Source organism: Rhinoderma darwinii, chromosome 6 (assembly GCF_050947455.1).
Source record: "Rhinoderma darwinii isolate aRhiDar2 chromosome 6, aRhiDar2.hap1, whole genome shotgun sequence".
Taxonomy (NCBI): domain Eukaryota; kingdom Metazoa; phylum Chordata; class Amphibia; order Anura; family Rhinodermatidae; genus Rhinoderma; species Rhinoderma darwinii.
In genome coordinates, this window is record NC_134692.1 from 127,353,890 (window position 1) to 127,374,049 (window position 20,160).

A 20,160-nucleotide genomic window follows, 5' to 3' on the forward strand; every position below is an offset into this window, starting at 1 on the left:
GAAATCCAGACGAAAAATACACAGCAAATGCGCGACGTGAGAACATAGACGTATGTTTTCGGCTCCATTCACACCCAAAGTGAATTTTTCGTCTGGATTTCCGGATGCAAAATCCACAGCGTATTACAGTAGAGGTGAGATTTTAACAATCCTAGTTTCTTTAAAATAGAAAAAAAAAAAAAAGGCGAGGATTGACTTTTTGATTTCTGCAGCGGCCATTCCACCCGAAAAACGGTACAAAATTAAACACCATTTGATGCAGGTTTTCAGACAGAATTCCCTGCGGGTTCTAGGTCCGATGCTCTGTGGACTTCTCCGCAGCATACCCCACCCGTGTGAGCATAGCCTATATCTTAAAATCACTACAAAATAAGAAAAATATTTACTAAGTTATTCAACATTTTTGGTAGATTTTTAACTGTAAAATAATCCAAATTAAAGTTTTCCTTTTAAAAATGTTGCTGTATGAACAGAGCAATTATTTCATCATTATGGTTCCTCCCTGTGAGCAGAGAATATGACGCTGCTCTTTGACAAGCCGTGTGCGCGGCTCCAGCGCTCCGACTACCCAATTATAAAGATAGTAATTAAAGTCAATCACCCGGTAATCTCCATTCCGTAAGGTGTCCAGTGGTAACCCCTGTCCTTCTGCATGGAAAAAGTCTACAAGAGCCTGTCAGAAAGAGAGTACTCATTAGTAAGAGAGAGTGCAGCGCTGCCATCGTCCTGACTGATGGCCTAACCGGTCATTACACTGCCACCTCCTGGAAAGAACTACAGGGAATAGGAATACAATGCTTGTTATTCGTTTTTAAAGGTGCAGTCTGCATTTCTTCAAATAGACCATTCTTTCCTTAGGTTGGGTTCACACCAGCCTTTGCAGTTCCGATGTTCTGCTCCATCAGAGGAGCAAAATAAGGGAAACCCCGGTTCCTTTGCACCACGAACAACACCAGTGGCCAATGGAACAGATTAACTTTAATGGGTTCCGTCTACATTTTACTGGGTTTTTTTAAGATTAGGGGGGAAAGAAAGTACCTTTTAAATCAAGAAGCCTATCCAATTGCCATTGACTTCCATTGTAAAGAGAAAAAAAAACAGGGAAAGTATCCGGTTTCTCAACAGGACCAAAAAAAAAAAAGCTCCTGCACAAGTTTTGTGTCTTGTTGCATATCGTTTTAAAGGGAATCTGTCCGCAGTTTTGAGGTTCCTAAACTGCTGCGATATAGGGGAGGGGTAGGGATCTGTAACGATACCTTTTGTCGCAGTGATGCAGGTTGCACGATCGAGAAATTTACGTGTAACTCCCTCGACACCGCGGTGGCAAGTGCCACTGCAGCGACCTCTTGTGCCAGTGCTCCTGGCTTCTCCTTTGAAAATGTTGCCAGCCCCACTCCTCTGCTCTGAGTGGCAACCGTGGCTCCAGGGGAATCAAACGTCTGTTTCTCAATCATGCGACTTCAGTTCCTCAGAATTTTTAAAACCTCTGCTTGCTGTCAGAAAATGGAAACCGCTCTCATGTCTCTCTCTTATATTGATCTTACTGTCTGACTTTCTATCAAATTTTTTTAAGCTGGGTTCACTAAAGCAAAGCATGAAAAATGCAATAAACACTTCAAAGGTTGCAGGATAGAGACCTCCATAGAATTGAATACATGACCCATACTGAACAAATGCAGTTTGGTAGAGATTGACTAGAACAATGTTGAATAAATTTTAAAGATATTTTTAAGTCACTCAATGCTTTCTTACGGAAGGCAATTTCTGAGCAATTTTTTGTCATAAGCAATAAAAACTCTATTCTAGCACTATCTAATCAGTTCTGACAGTGTGGGACTGTCTAGGGACACATCCTATTGATAAGGGGAATGGTAACACCCAGCTGTCAATTTATTCCTAAATTTCCAGGAGGAGTAACAGAGGAACGGCACAACACAGAGTCCTAAGGAATGATACTACAGAACTGTTATTTCATGGGGAATACAATTATTTACTAAAACAGACATATCAGGAGCGCTGAGTCCTCTAAAGCTGCAGTGCTGTTTGGGTACTGGTCTGGTATATTAGACTGGCCTTCCACTCTGGTGGCTGTACACCCTAGATGTACATATGGATCGATATTACACTAACCAGTACATTTTGTGCTATATATTAAGGAGTTATTTACCTCCAGTGTATAATAAAATCGTCCATAGAACTCTACAGACACCCCTCTGTTGGAGTCCACTGCATCAATAATGAATTTCAAGAGGAGCCACCACAGAGCTTCAAGGACCCTATGGTAAAGACAATGACATGGGTAATGTATAACGGATAAACGGTACAGTGCGACATGCAAAACATTGTTAAAGGAATATTCCCATCTCAGACATTTCTAGCATAATGAATATGCCATAAATGTGTGATAGATGTGGGTCCCAGCATCGGTGAGAATGTTTCGGCTGTTTCTGTAACTCCCACAGAACAGAATGGAGAGAGACGCGGGCATACGTGATCACCTCTTCACCTAGTCCCCACCTGAATGCTGCGCTAGCGGCCTCCTCACCATGCGAGTTCTCCACATAGGTTCGGGTCCCACACATAGGTTCGGGTTCCAGAGTTCGGACCCGCACCTATCACACATTTTATGCCATAAATGTCTGTGATGGGCAAACCCCTTTTCTTCGATCTCGAGATAGATATGGGTCCCAGAGGTGGGAGCCACATCTATTAGACATTTATGGCATATCCAATGGATGCGCCATAAATGTCTGATGGGAAAACCCATTTACGGCCACGTTCATTTACAGCGTAAAAATTCTGCAGCACGCTCTGATTTTCACCACGGATTTCATCCTTTAAAATGCAATGCGTCAAATGTAATACATGCACATTTTGGTGTGAATTTCTAGATTGTGTGAACCTGGCCTAGAGGGGTCTCGCCACGCCAACTCCTTTCTCAATAAAGCTGATCCCAGCTGGTCTGGCTTTTGAAACTTCCGGGAAATAGCTGCTATAGTTAGGGGAAGTTATGGCCGGTCACACGTAATATTACATGGCACCCATTCAAATGCCCAGAACCAAGCACTCCCTACCAAAGAGGGAGCTGCTCTGCTCTGGCCAGTAGAAGGGGTCCCAAGTAGGGGGCATATGTCTTAATAGGGCATATGGACCGGGATGTTTTAATGAGACACCCCCATCCATCACTATATGACACTAATATGTCAATGTTATTCTGGTGAATATGGCTGCACAGGGCGCGTCTTTTGCCGTGATGCACGAGACACTCGGCTCCTACCTGTACAAGTTTTCCTTCACCAAGGTTTCACTCAGTATAATTAGTTTGTCATCGAGATATTTCATTAGGGGAGACACGGCCTGAAACAGATTACACACCATATGTCAGTGATTAAAATGACAGATAAATTACTAATGTTCCAATGGATGAGTGGTAACGTCCAAATTAATTATGATTATTGCTGTAATTATCCTCATATTTGTGGAGATCGTCAAACACTATAGCAATCGCACTGACAGCGCGCTAAAAATACCCCGCAATGCTCCCCATTCCTACGCACCGCACATCACAGGACGGATTTATCACTTGCTGCTGCTTGTTTTAGCTTATGGACAAGACGGGGACAACGCAATATTAAAATCAATCCAAATCACTAGTAAATATATGTCCTTAAATTTTCCTATTTAATCAAGTTATTAATATACATCCAATTATGAATACGGCCACGTGTCCCATCAGCAGAACGGACAATCCTAGGCAACCGTACAATGCACCTGTACATGAGATTTGCATGAGAGGTTTATGGCGTCGTACAGTTGCCTAGGCAACTAGACCACACGCTCTTCCGGTGGCATCTGCCGCCATCACCCTGAAACTTCTACTGGGAGACGTGAACTCATAATTGGAGGTATACTTGTATCAGCCAAAAATTACGGTTGTCCATCTGTCGTCCAGTTCTCTATGGCTAGTTTCAAATTGTTACAATGTATTGTAGGTAAGAACGGCCAGGAGACTAAGAGAGTGATTTCTACTGGTGCTGTGTTAAACCAACAGACAATTGCCAATAGTGATACATTGCAACAAGCCCATCAGCTGTATAACTAGGACTAGGTTAACTAACTCAGAAGTCTACTTGTTTTTACAAATTAAAGAGGAACTATCACTAGTTTAGTAATGCCCTATCTCTTAGCTAATCTAATAGGCGCTGTGACACTGATAATGCTAGTAAAAATTGTGTCCCAAAAAGTTTATTATTTTAAAAGTTATTAGCTTTTTTCTAAATATGCAAATGAGCCTATACTTGGCAAATGGACGTCAACACCACCGATTCTCCTGAGGCGGAACCTCCCCACAGCCCCTGACGCTGTCCTATCAGCATGAAGCTGCTTCACACAGTGTGAGAGACTGAGGCTGGAGGGAAGGGGGATCACTTCAAATACCCATATCTCCGGCTGTGGACCACCTAGAAGAGTGGTATATGAAAGATGAGATTCTAATCTTTCATATGGCACCAGGATCGCAGTTCTAGCTGTGACACAACCGGAGATATCGCCAGTTGAATACACAGTCAGGTATGGAAGCTGTATACTGTATGCTGATTGGACAGCGTCATACAGAAAACATTACACCGCCCAGTGTGAAAAGAAAGAGTCACCTCCTATTTCGATATTAGAGCCAAATTAGCATATTTAGAAAAATGCTCATAACTTTGCAAATAATAAACGTTTAAAAAAAATAAATAAATCACACTGTAGTTATCAGCATCATAGCGTCTATTAGATTAGTTAGGAGATAGGGAATTAATAAACTAGTGACAGAATTAGTCACCAACTAACTAATTCTAACATGCAAGTGGCACAGGGCGGCACAGTGACTGCATAGGGTCATGGTAAAAATGTTAAAGGGAACCTATGATCAGAACACTTTCCTATTAGATAAGGACTGCTCTATGATGTTCTATAAAAACTGAACTAGTGGGCACATTTTCATCCACTAAGGGGCTCCTTAAATTTCTACAAACATTTTGTAAGAAGTGAGCCCCATCCCCATTCAGCTGATCTACAACACACTTCTTTGAATGGATGAGGGGTTGTCCTGTTTCAACAAATTAATGTATTTTTTGTATAATTAAAAGTTATACAATTTCCCATTATACTTTCTGTATTACTCACGGTTCTCAAGTTCTATGCTTGCGGTCTTTCAGTGGGAACGTTCATTGTTTACTTCCAGTGGATATATTGCTGTCCATGGTCATGTGAGGGACACACAGGTGCTGGGATCGTTAGAAGACGCAGCTCTGATACACATACTGTAACGAGCCGTGCACCTGTGTGTCCATCACATGACCAGGACAGAATTTTATCCACTGGTAGTAAACAATGAATGTTTCCACTGAATGACAACAAGCAGAGATTTTGAGAACCATGAGGAATTAATACAGAAATGATATTGGAATATTAACTTTTAATTATACAAAAAATAACATTTTTTTTGCTGAAACCGAACAATCCCTTTAAGGGGCCATTTATTGAATGCAATTGTGCCGACTAGTTCAGTTTTAAGAGGTTATTATACAGACATTCTAATCTATTGACAATCTATTTTAGCGATAAGCTTTATTTCATCATGTGCTCTCCTCGTAGACCCGTATACGCACCTCATCATTCTGGATGGAGTCCGGTGATAGGCTTATGTGTTGTATATATTTCTTTATATCTCCGATCATCTGCAGAGACAACAGATATGTTTTCTGTACATACATACATATATATATATATATATATATTATACAGTGCAGAGACACATGTAACATGTGAAAAACAGAAAACAAAAAAATCTTGATAACTAATTTCCATTGAAATCAACAGAGAGGTGGGTAAACGTGTTGTAGGTCGGATTCATTGAGGATATGCTGCTGGATTCCCCTGATGTGACCTTCTTGACATTAGGACTGGCTGACCAGGTCACCTATTTGGCTATACCTCTGTAACAAAAGACTAAAGCTGGCCATACACTTGACATTGCGGTTGCCCAAACACCTATGACAGCGGCTTATTCCCCACGGGAACAAAGGATCAGGCATGTTGAAATCTAGCATGCTTGATCTATCTTTCCTCTGCCATCAAGGGACAGTGGGAAAGCCCCCATACACAAGATTAAGCAAACAGAAATGGGGAGAGGCAGCACATCCAAAGATAACAGCTTTATATTCACCCCTGCGACGTTTCAGTCCGACTGGACCTTTCTCAAGCATGTTGTGGAATCTCTTTTCTTTCCCATACACAAGATTGGCAGCCGATCCTGGCAAAATCCGCAGGTTTGGACAACTTTTAGCTCAAACGTATGACCAGTTTCAAGGCCGGTCTTAGGGGTGTGCGACCTGTGCGGTCACACAGGGCGCATCACTTAACCTTTCTGAAGGACGCACCATCAATATCCTGTCACCCGAGGACCGCAACCACCAAGAATCTTTATATATATATATATATATATATATAATATATATGTCAGAATGATGTAGACATTAGGTTCTGCTGTTAGATTACTTTAGGTATGTAGCTGGTATTTGGTCACTGTATGTTGGTATTATTTGAGCACTATATGGTGACATTGTTATTCAGACAAATGTATGGAAGTGTTATTTGGCCAACATATGGCACGGTTATTTACATTCCATACTGTATAGTGCTGTTAATTAGGCACTGTGTGGTATGGGTATTTGTACACTAATGAGCGCTAACAGAAGGCACCGCACAGGGCATCATCCAGTTTAAGGCCGGACCTGGCTACATGGAACACAGGTGGTCTACAGTTGTTTGCCATGTAACCGTGTTTGGCTAACATGGCAAACTTTCTCCCAGCTGAAGAACGGGGATGTTGCTTGCTATATGGTCATTTGACCATCATGTCTGGGTCAACCTGGAGCAATTGCAAGTCACCGCTCTTGTTGCAGAGGTATGACTGCTGGGTCCACAGTTCCAGGTGGATCTAGACTTGCATGATGACAGCTGATAAGACGGGAAGCCTCGCCTGGGATCATATCTCTTAATGGAGAATTGCCGAGCTTAATAAAATAATTGCATTACCTTTTCGGTTAGATGTGAGATCATGTTCTTGGCCTCTCTCTGCATGTCTATATCAATATTTTGAAGCTGGGTACTCAATGCCTTCTGCACCTGCTGTTTCCCATCAGTTCCGCTGGTTTGTTCCACAGCTGTCTCAAGAGACTTCCAATCTAGATCTTTCAGGACATTGCCCATAAACTTACGCACATGCTCAATGTTATTCAGGATGATGCAGAGCTGCTCAAATAAAAGCAATAAAAAATAAATCCATATAGATTACTGAAGATGACATTAAGTAAAGGACAAGCAATCAGACTTTACAATGGGTTTATCCTGTGTTAGATCTGATAGAGAGGGTTACCTTCGCAGGGTTTGACCCTATTCACCAATGACTCATTCACATGGCTATTCCATGTGCAGGGATTCGTATGGTTGTGTACAGACTGCAGTACCGACCTGTTGTGCACTCCGTATATTGCCATGCGGTGACTCCCTGAGGTAGTGTATTCTGTACCATGCCAAGATTGTCTCTGAGGTACAGCATGGGCCTATATTTCTCCTATGGGTGCCATATTTGGAATCCATGTGACACAGATCCCCGAATACAGATGTGTGCATTGGAGACTAAAGCTGAATCCAGCATAGAGTACCAAAGAGATCTGATTGAAAACTGGCGTCTATGCAATCCCATTGACTTCTGCAGGCTACCTGTGATTTCTACGATTCTGATAATTGTAAGGGTATGTTCACACAGTGTTTTCAGCTGTTTTTCGGGCCGTAGATCGGATGCCGAAGGCCTACAAATATCTGCCCATTGATTTCAATGGGAAATACAGCGTTCTGTTCCGATGGGGCGTGTTTTTACGCCTCGTTTTCCGAAAACCTGTAATTGGCTTCTCGTCAAGGGACCCTTAGTTTAGAACAATCCCTTTTTAGGACAGCCCATTTAATATGTAAAGGGGAATCATTTGACAAGTGACTTACCTGCTCTGTAATTACGGTCTGTCCTGCTGATTGTTGACTTTTATCAACTGTACGTTTAATAGCTTCTGAATAATATATTGCTGCTTTGCACATATCCTTAAATGTAGAATATTATAACTTATTACATACATATGATCAGTTACACATTTGATTAATGCCATTTAGATGTCAAAACTTGATTATTTAAAAAAATAAAAAAAAATGTCAAACTATCAGGCTCTGAATATTAAATTTCAGATCTGACATTTTATTAGCATTAAGCATAGTAGGCCCATTCATCCTAGGGATTCACAGCGACACAGTGCGGACATCGATCGCCGGATTTTCTGTGACTGTCGGGTCGCTGCAACCTGCGGGTCGCAACCTGGCCACATTGACTTTGATTATGTGCAATGCACGCAGTGATCTGCGGCTGCGCGAGCTGTGTTGCGGCCAAAGTCGTTATTTAGCCCTATCCTTATGGTTAAGATTTTATTTTTGTATTTATTATTTTTCATTTTTTATAGCATGTTTTTATAATAGACTTAAATGTAAGGTATGCACTACCAGTAGAGGGAGCTATATTTTAACCATTATTGCGGTTGGGTGATGGACACCTAACTATTTAAGAGTCTTCCAGATTTGTGGCAGGTGATCTAAATCTAAACCACAGGAAACAATACCCCACAGCTTTGGTTTTCTTTTGCCCATTCACTGGCATTATGGGAATGATCAAAAGATGAGTGGTTAAAGTGGTTAACAAATATAATGCACTTAAATAACTAGATGCGCAATAATGTTATTATATATGTACTGGTGAAGTTCAGTCCCCTACTGGTGATCTAAGGGACTGTAGCTGCGGGAGAGATATATGAGATATGTACTTACAGGGGCTCAATTTCAACAATACATATATTATATAGTAGATTTTCAGTTGCTTAAATGGTATCCCTTTTAAAGAGCAACAATAAGTAATCCACAACCTCAGAGCCTTCGGGATTCAGAAATCTTTTACGCCATATAGAGCAGTTTCCCAACTTACATCAGAAAGCTGAGTCAAAAAGACAAAGGCCTCAGAGGAGTCCGGCCAGGCGAGCTGTGCCCAGAACTCTCTGATTTGTGAGAAACAAATAGTGACGTCCACTGCTGAGCTGCTGTGCTTAGAAAGAGAGTCCACGTTCTCAAGCTGTGCAAACAAGAGAAATATACAAAAATGATGAGACGTAACAACGTCAAAGTGAATTACAACCAGTGCGTTATATGCATGAGCAAAGAGCATGAGGAAGAGACATCCAAGCATAAAATACCAGTCCTGATAACCCTAAAGTGAATGCTCAACCCTTGAACAACATTATTTTCTTTTTACTTAAATATGTGCAAAATTATTTTCGACTCTATCTTTATCACATTTTGAGTTCTTATTTTCTGATACAGAGCTTCAAATCCCTTGCAGAGACAAAGTTAAATTATAAACTTCTGGCTACCTGCTGCGGCCTGAGCTTAGGGGCCTAATGCATACTGTTATAATAATGAGCTGAATGTAAACATTGTCTGCATTGAGCTCCTAAGCTCCCTCTAGTGGCAGCTGCAGGAAGCCAGAATAGCTAGATGGCAGCTGTTGAAGACAAACCCTTTCCAAATGGCCAAGAATAAGAAAAATTTGTCCAGAACCAGGCAAAGCCATTTTAAAACTTCATTTTATTGTCTTGCATTAAAGTCCCATACAGAATCCGGTGCTTGAACGAGTAGGCTTACGCGTTTCGGACATTACACGCATCTTTACTCATACCATGGATTCTGTATGGAACTTTAATGCAGTGGTCTGCCATATGGACCAAACCGAACCTTTCATTGATGTAATTAAATTTCTATTTTCTTTTTATATTACACAAAAAAGATTTTTGGGGAGACCGGTTTCTGAACATTTGCAGATTCTGCAGGAAACCAGCTAGAAGGAGAGGAAAATGCCACTTTCCCATGATAATATAAAAGTTATATATATCATATTCTGCTGAAGTTTGAAAAAAGGGGAACCAATGTACTTTCAACTAAATGACAGATATAAAATCGATAAAATATGTACAAACTATATAAGGAAGGAGAGTGCACCCTACATATTACAGCTGACAATGTAATGGAGGTGATGATTCTTCATATTCTGTACAGTGGACCAGCCTTGCTCCTCGATCTCGCCTGGTACATTGTACAGGTCATCCGCTAAAATAAATACCATTGTATTCTTGAGTAATATTATACCTTATCCACTTCTACAGCGCGCTGAATCCGCTCACAGGTCTTTTCATGCACGGTCTGCAGCCATGTGTGAATGGACACTTTAAATAGCTCGTGGAATCCTGTCAAAGCCAGAGATTTGTTGTCTCTGTGGACACAAAGGAGCAGTTATTGCTATTTAATACATCCTCAAGGAATGTTGACTTAGTAGAAAGATAAAGTTCTAGTTGTATGTGGATTTTTGGTTGAACAATTTGCTTTCAAATTTTATCTGGTTAGTATAGCAAAAAAGTATGTGTTCTTTATGGCGGCTGCAATAAATTGGGTTAATGGATAGAAAACTGTCAATAGACTTTTACAGTCTCCGGGAAGAGGTGGAATTTAGCCCCCTCCCCTAGAGACCAGCGCCTTATCTGTGTATTTGAGTGTTGCTATCCCATCTTATCTAGGCCTCCAGCAGTAAGATAGAACTGCCATCTGTCATTAAAACCCCTGACCTACAATAATAACAACAAGATGACTCTGCTGACATTGCGCCAGTCTACACAGCAAAGCTGAAAGTGAGGTGCTAACGAGCATTCTTCATTGAGGAGTGTGAAAACTTTTTTTTAAATGTTTATAATAAAAATCTTATTTCAATAATATTTTATCTGTATCCGTTGATAAATTTCCTTCAACTCTTTTGCTGTTGCGAACATGTTTACACTTTTGACATATACAAATTAAAACTGCATTCTAAATAAAAAACATTCTATTATACCCCCATACCTAGTGTATATATTTTCTGACACTTAGACACATTACACACTTTAAATATGCCACCCAGCACATTACACTCATGAGCGCCTTCATGCAATTTTATATTTAAGCGTAACATATAAAAAAAGTTTGTGGCTTAAGTCTGACCTAAGCAGAGCGTGAGACACAGAACACCTTCTAAAAATAAAAGTTCAAGATGTGCAAAGCTTATACATGCCACTTATGGCCTTGTCTACACGCACCTATCTCCACTAGACCAAAATATGAGTGATCCAGATGGTGGAAAACATCCGACTCCTGGAGTCCACAAATGGCCCGATACGGCGTAAGTGTTGATTACATGTGCAAGTGCTCATCTTCTCACCCTTGTAGTAGGGAAAAGAAAGACCCCCCTAAATGTGTTATCTGAAATGTGCTCTCTCATTGGTCAGAAGGGTAATAACCTGACTAATAATTCCTATATCACCCCCATGCTGGGGTCACTGGAAGGCTGTACAAGGGGAGAAACAACATTAACAGGCTGTGATCTTTCTTCCTTGCAGCTTTCCCTTCTTCCCCTTCCACCTTATGGATACACAAACCAGGAAGAAAAACTTTTTATCCTACTCCCCGACGCCAAACGAGTGCAGTTCCCCCGAATATTGCATCTGAAACTTTGATCCTGGTATCGTGTCACTTGAAGGATTCTTGATATAGGATACCGAGATCTGAGCTCTAACCGGTTTATTCTAAAATCATGACGTCTTACATGCATCCTTGGCAGTGAAATGGTTAAACCTACACAGCAAACTGTGTTGCATGAAAATAATGATGAATTTTTCCATTATCATTTATATTTATTCCTAAAATAAAGATTTCCAGCAAGACCAAGGGATTATAAAAATGAACATACTTTAAAGGTAAGTAATCCCTGAAGCGCCTCAGTTCATTGAGGGTAATGTAGAGCTCAAATAACGTCTCCCCAATAGCATGGGTGATATGGGGCTCTTCAGGCTCGGATCCCTTAATGTTCTCCATTGTAATGCTCACTTCATCAGCCACCTAGAAGGACCAGGAGACCAAAATTCATCACATTCTGAAAAGTGTTGGACATTATTCAATTAACGATTGTGAATACATTCTTGGACAGCAAATCCATCGCCATTCCTCCCAACTTTCAAGTATTATAAAGAGGGACAACTCCTGCAGCGCAGTGGCAATTTTTTTTTTGCTCACACAGTATAATGCCCCCCACACAGTATAATGCCCCATAGTGCCTCCCCACACAGTATATTGCCCCATAGTGCCTCCACACAGTATAACGCCCCCACACACAGGATAATGCCACCATGGTGCCCATCCACAACACAAAGTATAGTGCCCCCATACAGAATAATGCCCCCATAGTGCCCACACATCACAAAATATAATGCTCCCCATACAGTAAAATGCCCCCATAGTGCCTCAGTATAATGCCCCATACGGTCTCCCCACACAGAATAATGCCCCAACACACAGTATAGTGCTTCCCCAAAGTATAATGCCCCATATTGCCTCCCTACACAGTATAATGACCTCATAATGCCTCCCAAACAGTATAATGCCCCCCACACAGTATAATGCCCCCCACACAGTATAATGCCCCCATACAGTATAATGCGCCCCCACTGTATAATGCCCCCACACAGTGTAATGCCCCCATTGTGCCTGCTACAAGGTATAATCCATTAATAGTGCCTCCCACTCGGTATAATGCCCCCATAGTGCCTCCTACACAGTATAATGCTCCCATAGTGCCTACCCACAGCATAATGACCCCATCGTGCCTTCCCACACAGTATAATGCCTCATAGCTGCCCACACCATATAGTACCCTTATAGCGCCACCCACACCCAGTATAACGCACCCATAGTGCCTAATAAAAATAATAACATGCGGCAGTAGTAAAAATAGCACACCTTACCAGTTTTTCTAGCTGCCGGTAGGTGATACTGAAGAAATCTAACTTTACGATACTAAGGAGAGAAGAATATTGATGTAAGTTGGAGCTCTAGTACTAAATGGAATACATGCGGGATCCGGGAGAAATAGCCGTTAGCCCAATGAGCGTTCAGCCGACAGCCATCTTAAGTGTATGACCTTGTTCAGACTTTGCAACTGAAAAAATGAGAAAATTGCACCACAAAGAAAGCATGCATTTTTACTTTATATAAAAAAATACATGTGCCTATACACTTTTTTTGTATTGCCAAAAAGAGCAGCAGGCCCCGGTTTTCAGTGCCCTCAAGTAAAGCGGCCTCCGCATGTAAACCTGTCAACACTTCTGGGATACGTTGGCACATAGTAAACGTTACAATATATCCTTGTATAGTTGTTTTGGTATACATTAGACTTATGTCCTAAATGTGGGAACAGAGTCTAAATCACCCGAGACTGGTTTCAGGAGCTTGACATTTGCAACACGTAAACCCGTCTCACTACTGATTTCTCGTTGCATATATAGCGCCAACATATTCCTCAACACTGTACAGAGCGTGTCACCATTCCCATAGGTCCCTTTTTCCAGTGGGGCTCACAATCTAAATTCTCAGACGCACACACTAGGACCAATTTCATAGAAAGCCGATTTACCTATCTGTATGTTTTTTGGAGTGAAGAAGGAAACCCATGTAAACACGAGGATAACGTACAAACTCAATTATACTAGAATAGCATCTCGGTAGTATGGTCTCATGTACCGGCGGACGAAACTATACCCACATGCGGTAGCCAATAGCCACAACATTGTGCCAGTATTACCCGGCAAAATCATGCGGCCATTGGCCACTATAAGTCACCCGGGATTTGGCCGCCGCTACGTGGAACTGTACCCTGAAAGGCAATTTTCCCATTTTCCAGAACTCACCTGACAAAGAGCTTGTTGTAGACGTTCTGACTTTTCTCGATATCTTCATGAACAGCATCTGACAACTTCACCAGACTCCGCAGCTGTTCCACATCGTTCTAGAACAGAGTACCCCACTAATACTTAGACACTGCAACTAATCCCCCACACAAATATATCAAGGAATCACTTCACAAAAGATCTGCATTAAATATAATTTTATGTTGTTTTCTATGTTTAATACTTTTCTTATGTATTTCTGAGTTTTTTTTATTGTATTACACAGTAACAGATGTTGGGTAACAACCCCTAATATTACATTGCCGTGCCCTCATTCACCTTCCAACAGACTCTCAATGGGATATACATTGCTATGCACAGTTACATCTCCAATGCTACTAATCTGCCTATGTAATGTCAGTCTTTACTACAATTCTGGTATTCTATTCCAGAACAGGAAAGTTTATTGTGATCAACGTTATAAAATTAGTGTTTGAGATTTTGCTGCAGAGTATGGAAGTCAGGCAGGACAGGTCAAATAAATGGAAATTTTTAGATTAATGCATTAATAAAATAAAACATCAGTAGGCACTTGTGCAGCTATTGCTTTAAATGATGGTCCCAGACAGAAAAATTGTAGCTCCTAGGTCCCAATCCAAAATCTGTATCAGGACCCCCACCTACCATGTGCCATTTATAATACGGATGTCTATTTAGAAGGCAGATTCGTTTTTGGGCCCCCCTGGTATCAGGGCCTGGGTGCGACTGCTATCTCTGCACCCCATATAGCTACACCCCAATATGGCGCAGTGGTAGCTGGATTTGTAGGAGAGTTTACCTCTAAATTCTACTTCCCACATGTAAAGAAGATTTTCCCTGTGTAGCCAATAGATTATTTATAGTATAGGCAAGTCCTGTCCCTGAATATGGAGTACGCACCTTTTCTTCTGGTTTATAGGACGTATATGCCTTTTCATACCACTCCATTGTTCCCTTCTGAAAGACAGAAATTGAAATAAATGACTGAGTAAAATGATTCTTAGCCTCAATCTTTTCGGTGAGCAGCATTTCAATAAAGGGTTATTTCATAAAAGCCAGGACCTCATATTTCATGTTATTGCAGCATCCTTGCTACCGAAACGAAAATATTCATCTTTCTCGTTTATGGGTTTATATTGAATCACTTAGGAGAAGCAGCTCGAAATGTCACGGTGCCTAGCCATGAATTGGGTAGGATTGCGTTCTGGAGATATATATATATATATATATATACACACACACACACACACACACACACACACACACACACACACACACATATATATATATATATATATATATATATATATATACAGAAATAAAGCATGTCGGTTCATATATCATTGTGGGACGTTATATAACTGGTTCAAAGGAAAAGTGGAACAGTTGCCCATAGTAACCAATCAGATTCCAGTTCTCGTTTTTCAGAAACTGTTTTTGAAATGAAAGGAGCAATCTGATTGGTTGCTATGAGCAACTGCTACACTTTTCATTTGCACTCGTTTTGATAAATCTCCCCCATTGACTTGTATAATAGGAAAAATCCCTAGAAATAAAGGGCTAAGTCCCCTTCATTGTTTACATGTCACAGTTACGTGTTTCGCTGTGCTTTGTACTGCAGCTAAATCCCATTCATTTTCTGTCAATTGGTGGGGGTCCCAGGGTTGGCCACCTTTGCCCAATAAAGCTTAAAGATAGGCTTTCAGTGTGTAAGTCTAAAAAGAAAACTTTTAGAGGCTGCATATTGTTCCAGAAATGGTATTTTTCTCCTACAAGGCATGGGAAGGAGTGCTGGGTTCTTCTTTCCTAGGGTGAGTGAGTAGGTAGCCGTGTAAGCTCACACTAGGAGGGCCCCATTTTCATTTTGCTGAGGGGCCTCCACTACCCTTTTGCACCACCCATGATTCACAGAATAAATTTCTCACCGGCTATGGCTGCTTGTTTGTTTTAGGCCTAGTTCACACTGAGTTTTTTGGCACGGAAAACGCCACGGAAACCGTGCCAAAAAATGCAGAAATTGCTTCCTGTTGATTTCAATGGTAGGTGGAAGTGTTTTTTTCCCACGAGCAGAAAAAAACCGTTTGAGGGAGAAAAAAAGCGTCATACCCTTTCTTCAGGCGTTTCCATCTCTGACCTCCTTTTGACATCAATGGGAGGCAGAGAAAGCGGCTTTCGTGGCGTTTTTTGCCCACGGCGCTCAATGGCCGCGCCAGAAAAACGCGGCAAAAAACCCGGCAAAGAGAGTGCAGGCAAGTCAAAATCTGCCTCTGTGTGAACAGGACCTTATCCCTTTAGTGTTTAGATAGAAGAATACCTTTAACACTGTTGCAATTTCCAGATGCAGTTCATTGTGGAAGGGGCACACCATCTTAAAGGCTTGCATGTTCTGGATCTGGTTGAGACACCTGTGAAACACATGACCCCCAATCATGAGTACTGTTAAATGGAAGGATCTGCCAGTGATCTAGTTTATTTAGGGGTCTGTTACCTTAACATGAACTCCAGGCGGCAGATAACAGTTGCGTTCAGCACAGGGAAGTTGTCCCTCAGTTTCTTCAGCAGCAAGAGACAATATTCGGTGAAGAGGGTGAAACTCTCTGCTAAGTTTTCCTCCTTCAATAATGGACATAGAATAATGAACGAACATTGTAAGAATCCTATATAGATATACAATACGTGGACAAAAGTATCATTGAATTCAGGTGTTTTATTCAGTCCCAATGCCACAGGTGTATAAAATCCAGCACCTCGCCATTGCAAACATTCGTGAAAGAACGGGTCGTTCTATAGATCTCACTGAATTCCAGCGCGGTCCTGTAATAGGACGCCACTGTTGTAACAAGTCAGTTCATGAAATTTCTTCCCTCCTGCATATTCCACCATCATCTGTGAGTGATATTATTGTAAAGTGAAAGGGTTTAGGAACCTCAGCCACGAAGTGCAGGCCACGTAAAGTTACAGAGCGGGGTCACCGAGTGCAGAGGCGGATAGTGCATAAAAGTCGCCAACGCTCTGCTGACTCAATAACTGCAGAGTATAAACCTCCTCTGACATTAACATCCGCACAAAAACTGTGTCCCGGGAGATTCATGGCATGAGGGTTGAGCAGCTGCATGCCAGCCTTACATCACCAAGCACAATGCCAGGCGTCGGATGGAGTGGTGTAAAGCCGCCGCCACTGGACTCTGGAGCAGTGGAAACGTGTTCTGTGGACTGATGAATCACCCTTCTCTATCTGGCGGTCTGATGGAGGAGTCCGGGTTTGGTGAATGCCAGGAGAACTTTACCTGCCTGACTGCATTGTGCCAACTCTATACATATGATAGATAAATAGATAGAAAGATAGATAGATAGATAGATAGATAGATAGATAGATAGATAGATAGATAGATAGATAGATAGATAGATAGATAGATAACAGGTATAAAAACATCTCCCCTTTTCCTCCGACATAGTCCCCAAGATCTTTTCCCAGAGGACGTATTTTACTGGAGATGCATCCTATATAAAAAACAAGAGAAGGCCCCAAAATGTTGCACTGGTTGAGTGACACAACCCTGGCATGGCCGATTCCTCACTACTTTGTTTACTAATGTTGCAGTAGCTGTAGACAAAAGAGTTGGTTCTCACATTTTAGTAAGAGAAGCAGGCCCGCTGTCTCCAGGTAGCACCATAGCAGCACTATGGTACTGCCAATATAATATATGTATACCTGATCTGATGGCACGCATAAATGTAAAAAGTCATTGTAATGTAATCCGCTTTAGTTATTTGCATATTATAGACTAAAGCTATTATGTAGCCTGAACTAATATTCACATGAACATTGATAAGCTGATCACAGGGTGTTCTATAGCTGGAAACCCCAGTGATCAGCTGTAATCTGTGGGTGTAACCCAGCAGCAAGAGTTCAATTTCCCTGCAGCTCCACCACTGGTGAAAAGAAGCATTACACATTCTCTTAATTTAGAAATCCCTAAAAGCGTAATTGAAATTGTTTTACCTGGACCAGGCAGCCCATTTAGCTTATAAAAATACTGCATCCAGATTGGACATAGAAGAATCAGGCTTTGTAGCCATGTGCAATACTTGACAATAAATCTATCTATCTATCTATCTATCTATCTATCTATCTATCTATCTATCTATCTATCTATCTATCTATCTATCTATCTATCTATCTATCTCATATCTATCCAAATATCCCTTTAGATGCATTTTAAGTCTTTTTCATCAACTTTAGAACATAAAGTTAATTACAGGTACAAGACGATACTGCAAAACTTTGACATAGAAGGAAAAGGCTTTGGAGCCATGTGCAATACTTGACAATAATTCTATTGATCGATCTCTCTCATATCTGTCTATCTCATATCTATCTATCCACATATCCAATCAGATGCATTTTTAAGTCTTTTACTACTTTCCCACTATGGGATATTTTTTTTAGCAACTTTATACCACAAAGTTAATTACAGCTACAAGACGATATGCAAAACGTAGTAATTTTGGCCAATATAACGTAACTAAATTATAAAGCTGAAAGTAAAAGCTGCTAATTAAATGTGTCGCTTTCCTCCAGGTTTTCCATTTCCTCCTTCAATGAGTCGTAATTATTAAAAAGGGGAAAATCTAAGAGTGATCTAATAAAGTGTAATCAATTCCGCCAGTTTTCCCTTCCAGATCACATTGTTCATTTTCTGGTAAAATAGTTGAGAGGCAAAAATAACAAACTAAATAGAAATAAATATAGACCCAGCAGGGGATAAATCGATATATTGAGATTCCAGTCATGCTCCGCATGACTGTGTACCAAATACGTGATGCTTCAGATACATGTCTGATTTAGCAGTGAACTTCCAAACAAGTCACAAATCAAATTTGTGCTGCTAGACGGATGTTGGATGCAGAACTGGTATTCCCACTAGCCAATACTGCTGATGTGCAGACCACAGATAGGATATCATAGAAAATAAATTGGTAAGCATGATTTTCAAGGTTATTTACATGACTTTCAAGGTCATTTGACTTCTATGACCTTCCCTCAGATATTGTAATTATACATTAGGCCAGGTTTTTCAATCTGTCCAAAAATAGCCCCCAAAACTTTTCTCTGTCCCATCTCAGTCAACGCTAACAAATTAAAAATTTACTGGAAAATGTTTTTGCCCATTTTTTGCATCCCTTAAAAGGAAAACCCGCTCAAAATAATCTTCTGACATGTCATATATACACGTGAAAAATCCCACTAGTGAAGTTTATAATCGCAGGTCACCAGTAATTTGCAGAATGAAAGGTCTCTATAGAGAGCTCAAACCTCCTGGAAACCCCCACAGAGATTGCGGTTACTGCAAATCTGATACAACTTCCTTATGAAAGGACCATTCATATTACTGGCAGCCTGCTATAGGTTTCCATATTTCCAGTAACAGATCTTTGAGCAGTACCAAAGGAGTTGGAGCTCTATAGAGCCTTTTGATACTGGAAATCAGTGGTGGTTCGAGATCACAGATTGCACCAAAGTGATTTTCTCAAAGTGTGTACTTTTTACTTATCTTTTTCCAGAAAATGGATCCATTGATGATGCAAAAAACGGATATCACAAAGAACTATTTGAAAGCCATAGAAATGAATAAAGTCTGGCAAAATATTTGTAAATAATAAATAAAAAAGTAATGCAAGTTGCTAATGTTTTATAGATAGATGGACGGATGATCGATAATTATATACATATATTGAGTGCTGCTCATTTGCGTATACTTTTACACACACACACACACACACACACACACACACACACAGACACAGACACAGACACACACACACACACACACACACACTGTAGATCCAGATAAGCAAGAATTGTCTATAGGGGTGTGGAGAGTACATACCAGTTCTCTTGTACACGACGCAGGATCCCATTGTTCCTCAATGTTCTTAAGAAGTCCAAGCAGGTAACTGTAGTCCAGAGGGTGCACTTGGTGGTGTTTGCTAAATGCCTGCCATTTTCTTTTGTAAAAAAAAATATTAAAAAATAAATAAAATAAGTCATTGCAGTTTGGTATTCGTGAAAACATTATAATTATTGGCTTCTGTTATTCACACTTAAAGGGATTCTCCAGTTCTTAAAACCATGTGCTGAACATGTGAAAGGATTATATCAGTAAAAGTTGCAAGATCCTATTTTAATAATACGTTTTTATTTGTCTTTAATGGCTGAGCTGCAATACCGGACACAGAC

At 40.7% G+C, this 20,160-nt stretch overlaps 1 protein-coding gene across 2 annotated transcripts in view; it reads right to left on the bottom strand.

Annotated features, from left to right (window-relative positions):
* BAIAP3 (BAI1 associated protein 3) overlaps positions 1-20,160 on the bottom strand; it is a 162,147-nt gene that overhangs the window by 16,455 nt on the left and 125,532 nt on the right. For both annotated transcript variants that reach the window (XM_075830316.1, XM_075830317.1), the window contains 15 exons: positions 19,811-19,928; positions 16,408-16,532; positions 16,234-16,324; positions 14,820-14,876; positions 13,902-13,999; positions 12,960-13,011; positions 11,909-12,057; positions 10,282-10,405; positions 9,068-9,211; positions 8,047-8,142; positions 7,084-7,299; positions 5,655-5,723; positions 3,278-3,357; positions 2,168-2,276; positions 602-673 (listed from right to left, as the gene is read on the bottom strand). In XM_075830316.1, the coding sequence (XP_075686431.1) occupies positions 602-673; positions 2,168-2,276; positions 3,278-3,357; positions 5,655-5,723; positions 7,084-7,299; positions 8,047-8,142; positions 9,068-9,211; positions 10,282-10,405; positions 11,909-12,057; positions 12,960-13,011; positions 13,902-13,999; positions 14,820-14,876; positions 16,234-16,324; positions 16,408-16,532; positions 19,811-19,928 (1,600 nt within the window). The remainder of the gene's footprint in view (positions 1-601; positions 674-2,167; positions 2,277-3,277; positions 3,358-5,654; positions 5,724-7,083; positions 7,300-8,046; positions 8,143-9,067; positions 9,212-10,281; positions 10,406-11,908; positions 12,058-12,959; positions 13,012-13,901; positions 14,000-14,819; positions 14,877-16,233; positions 16,325-16,407; positions 16,533-19,810; positions 19,929-20,160) is intronic.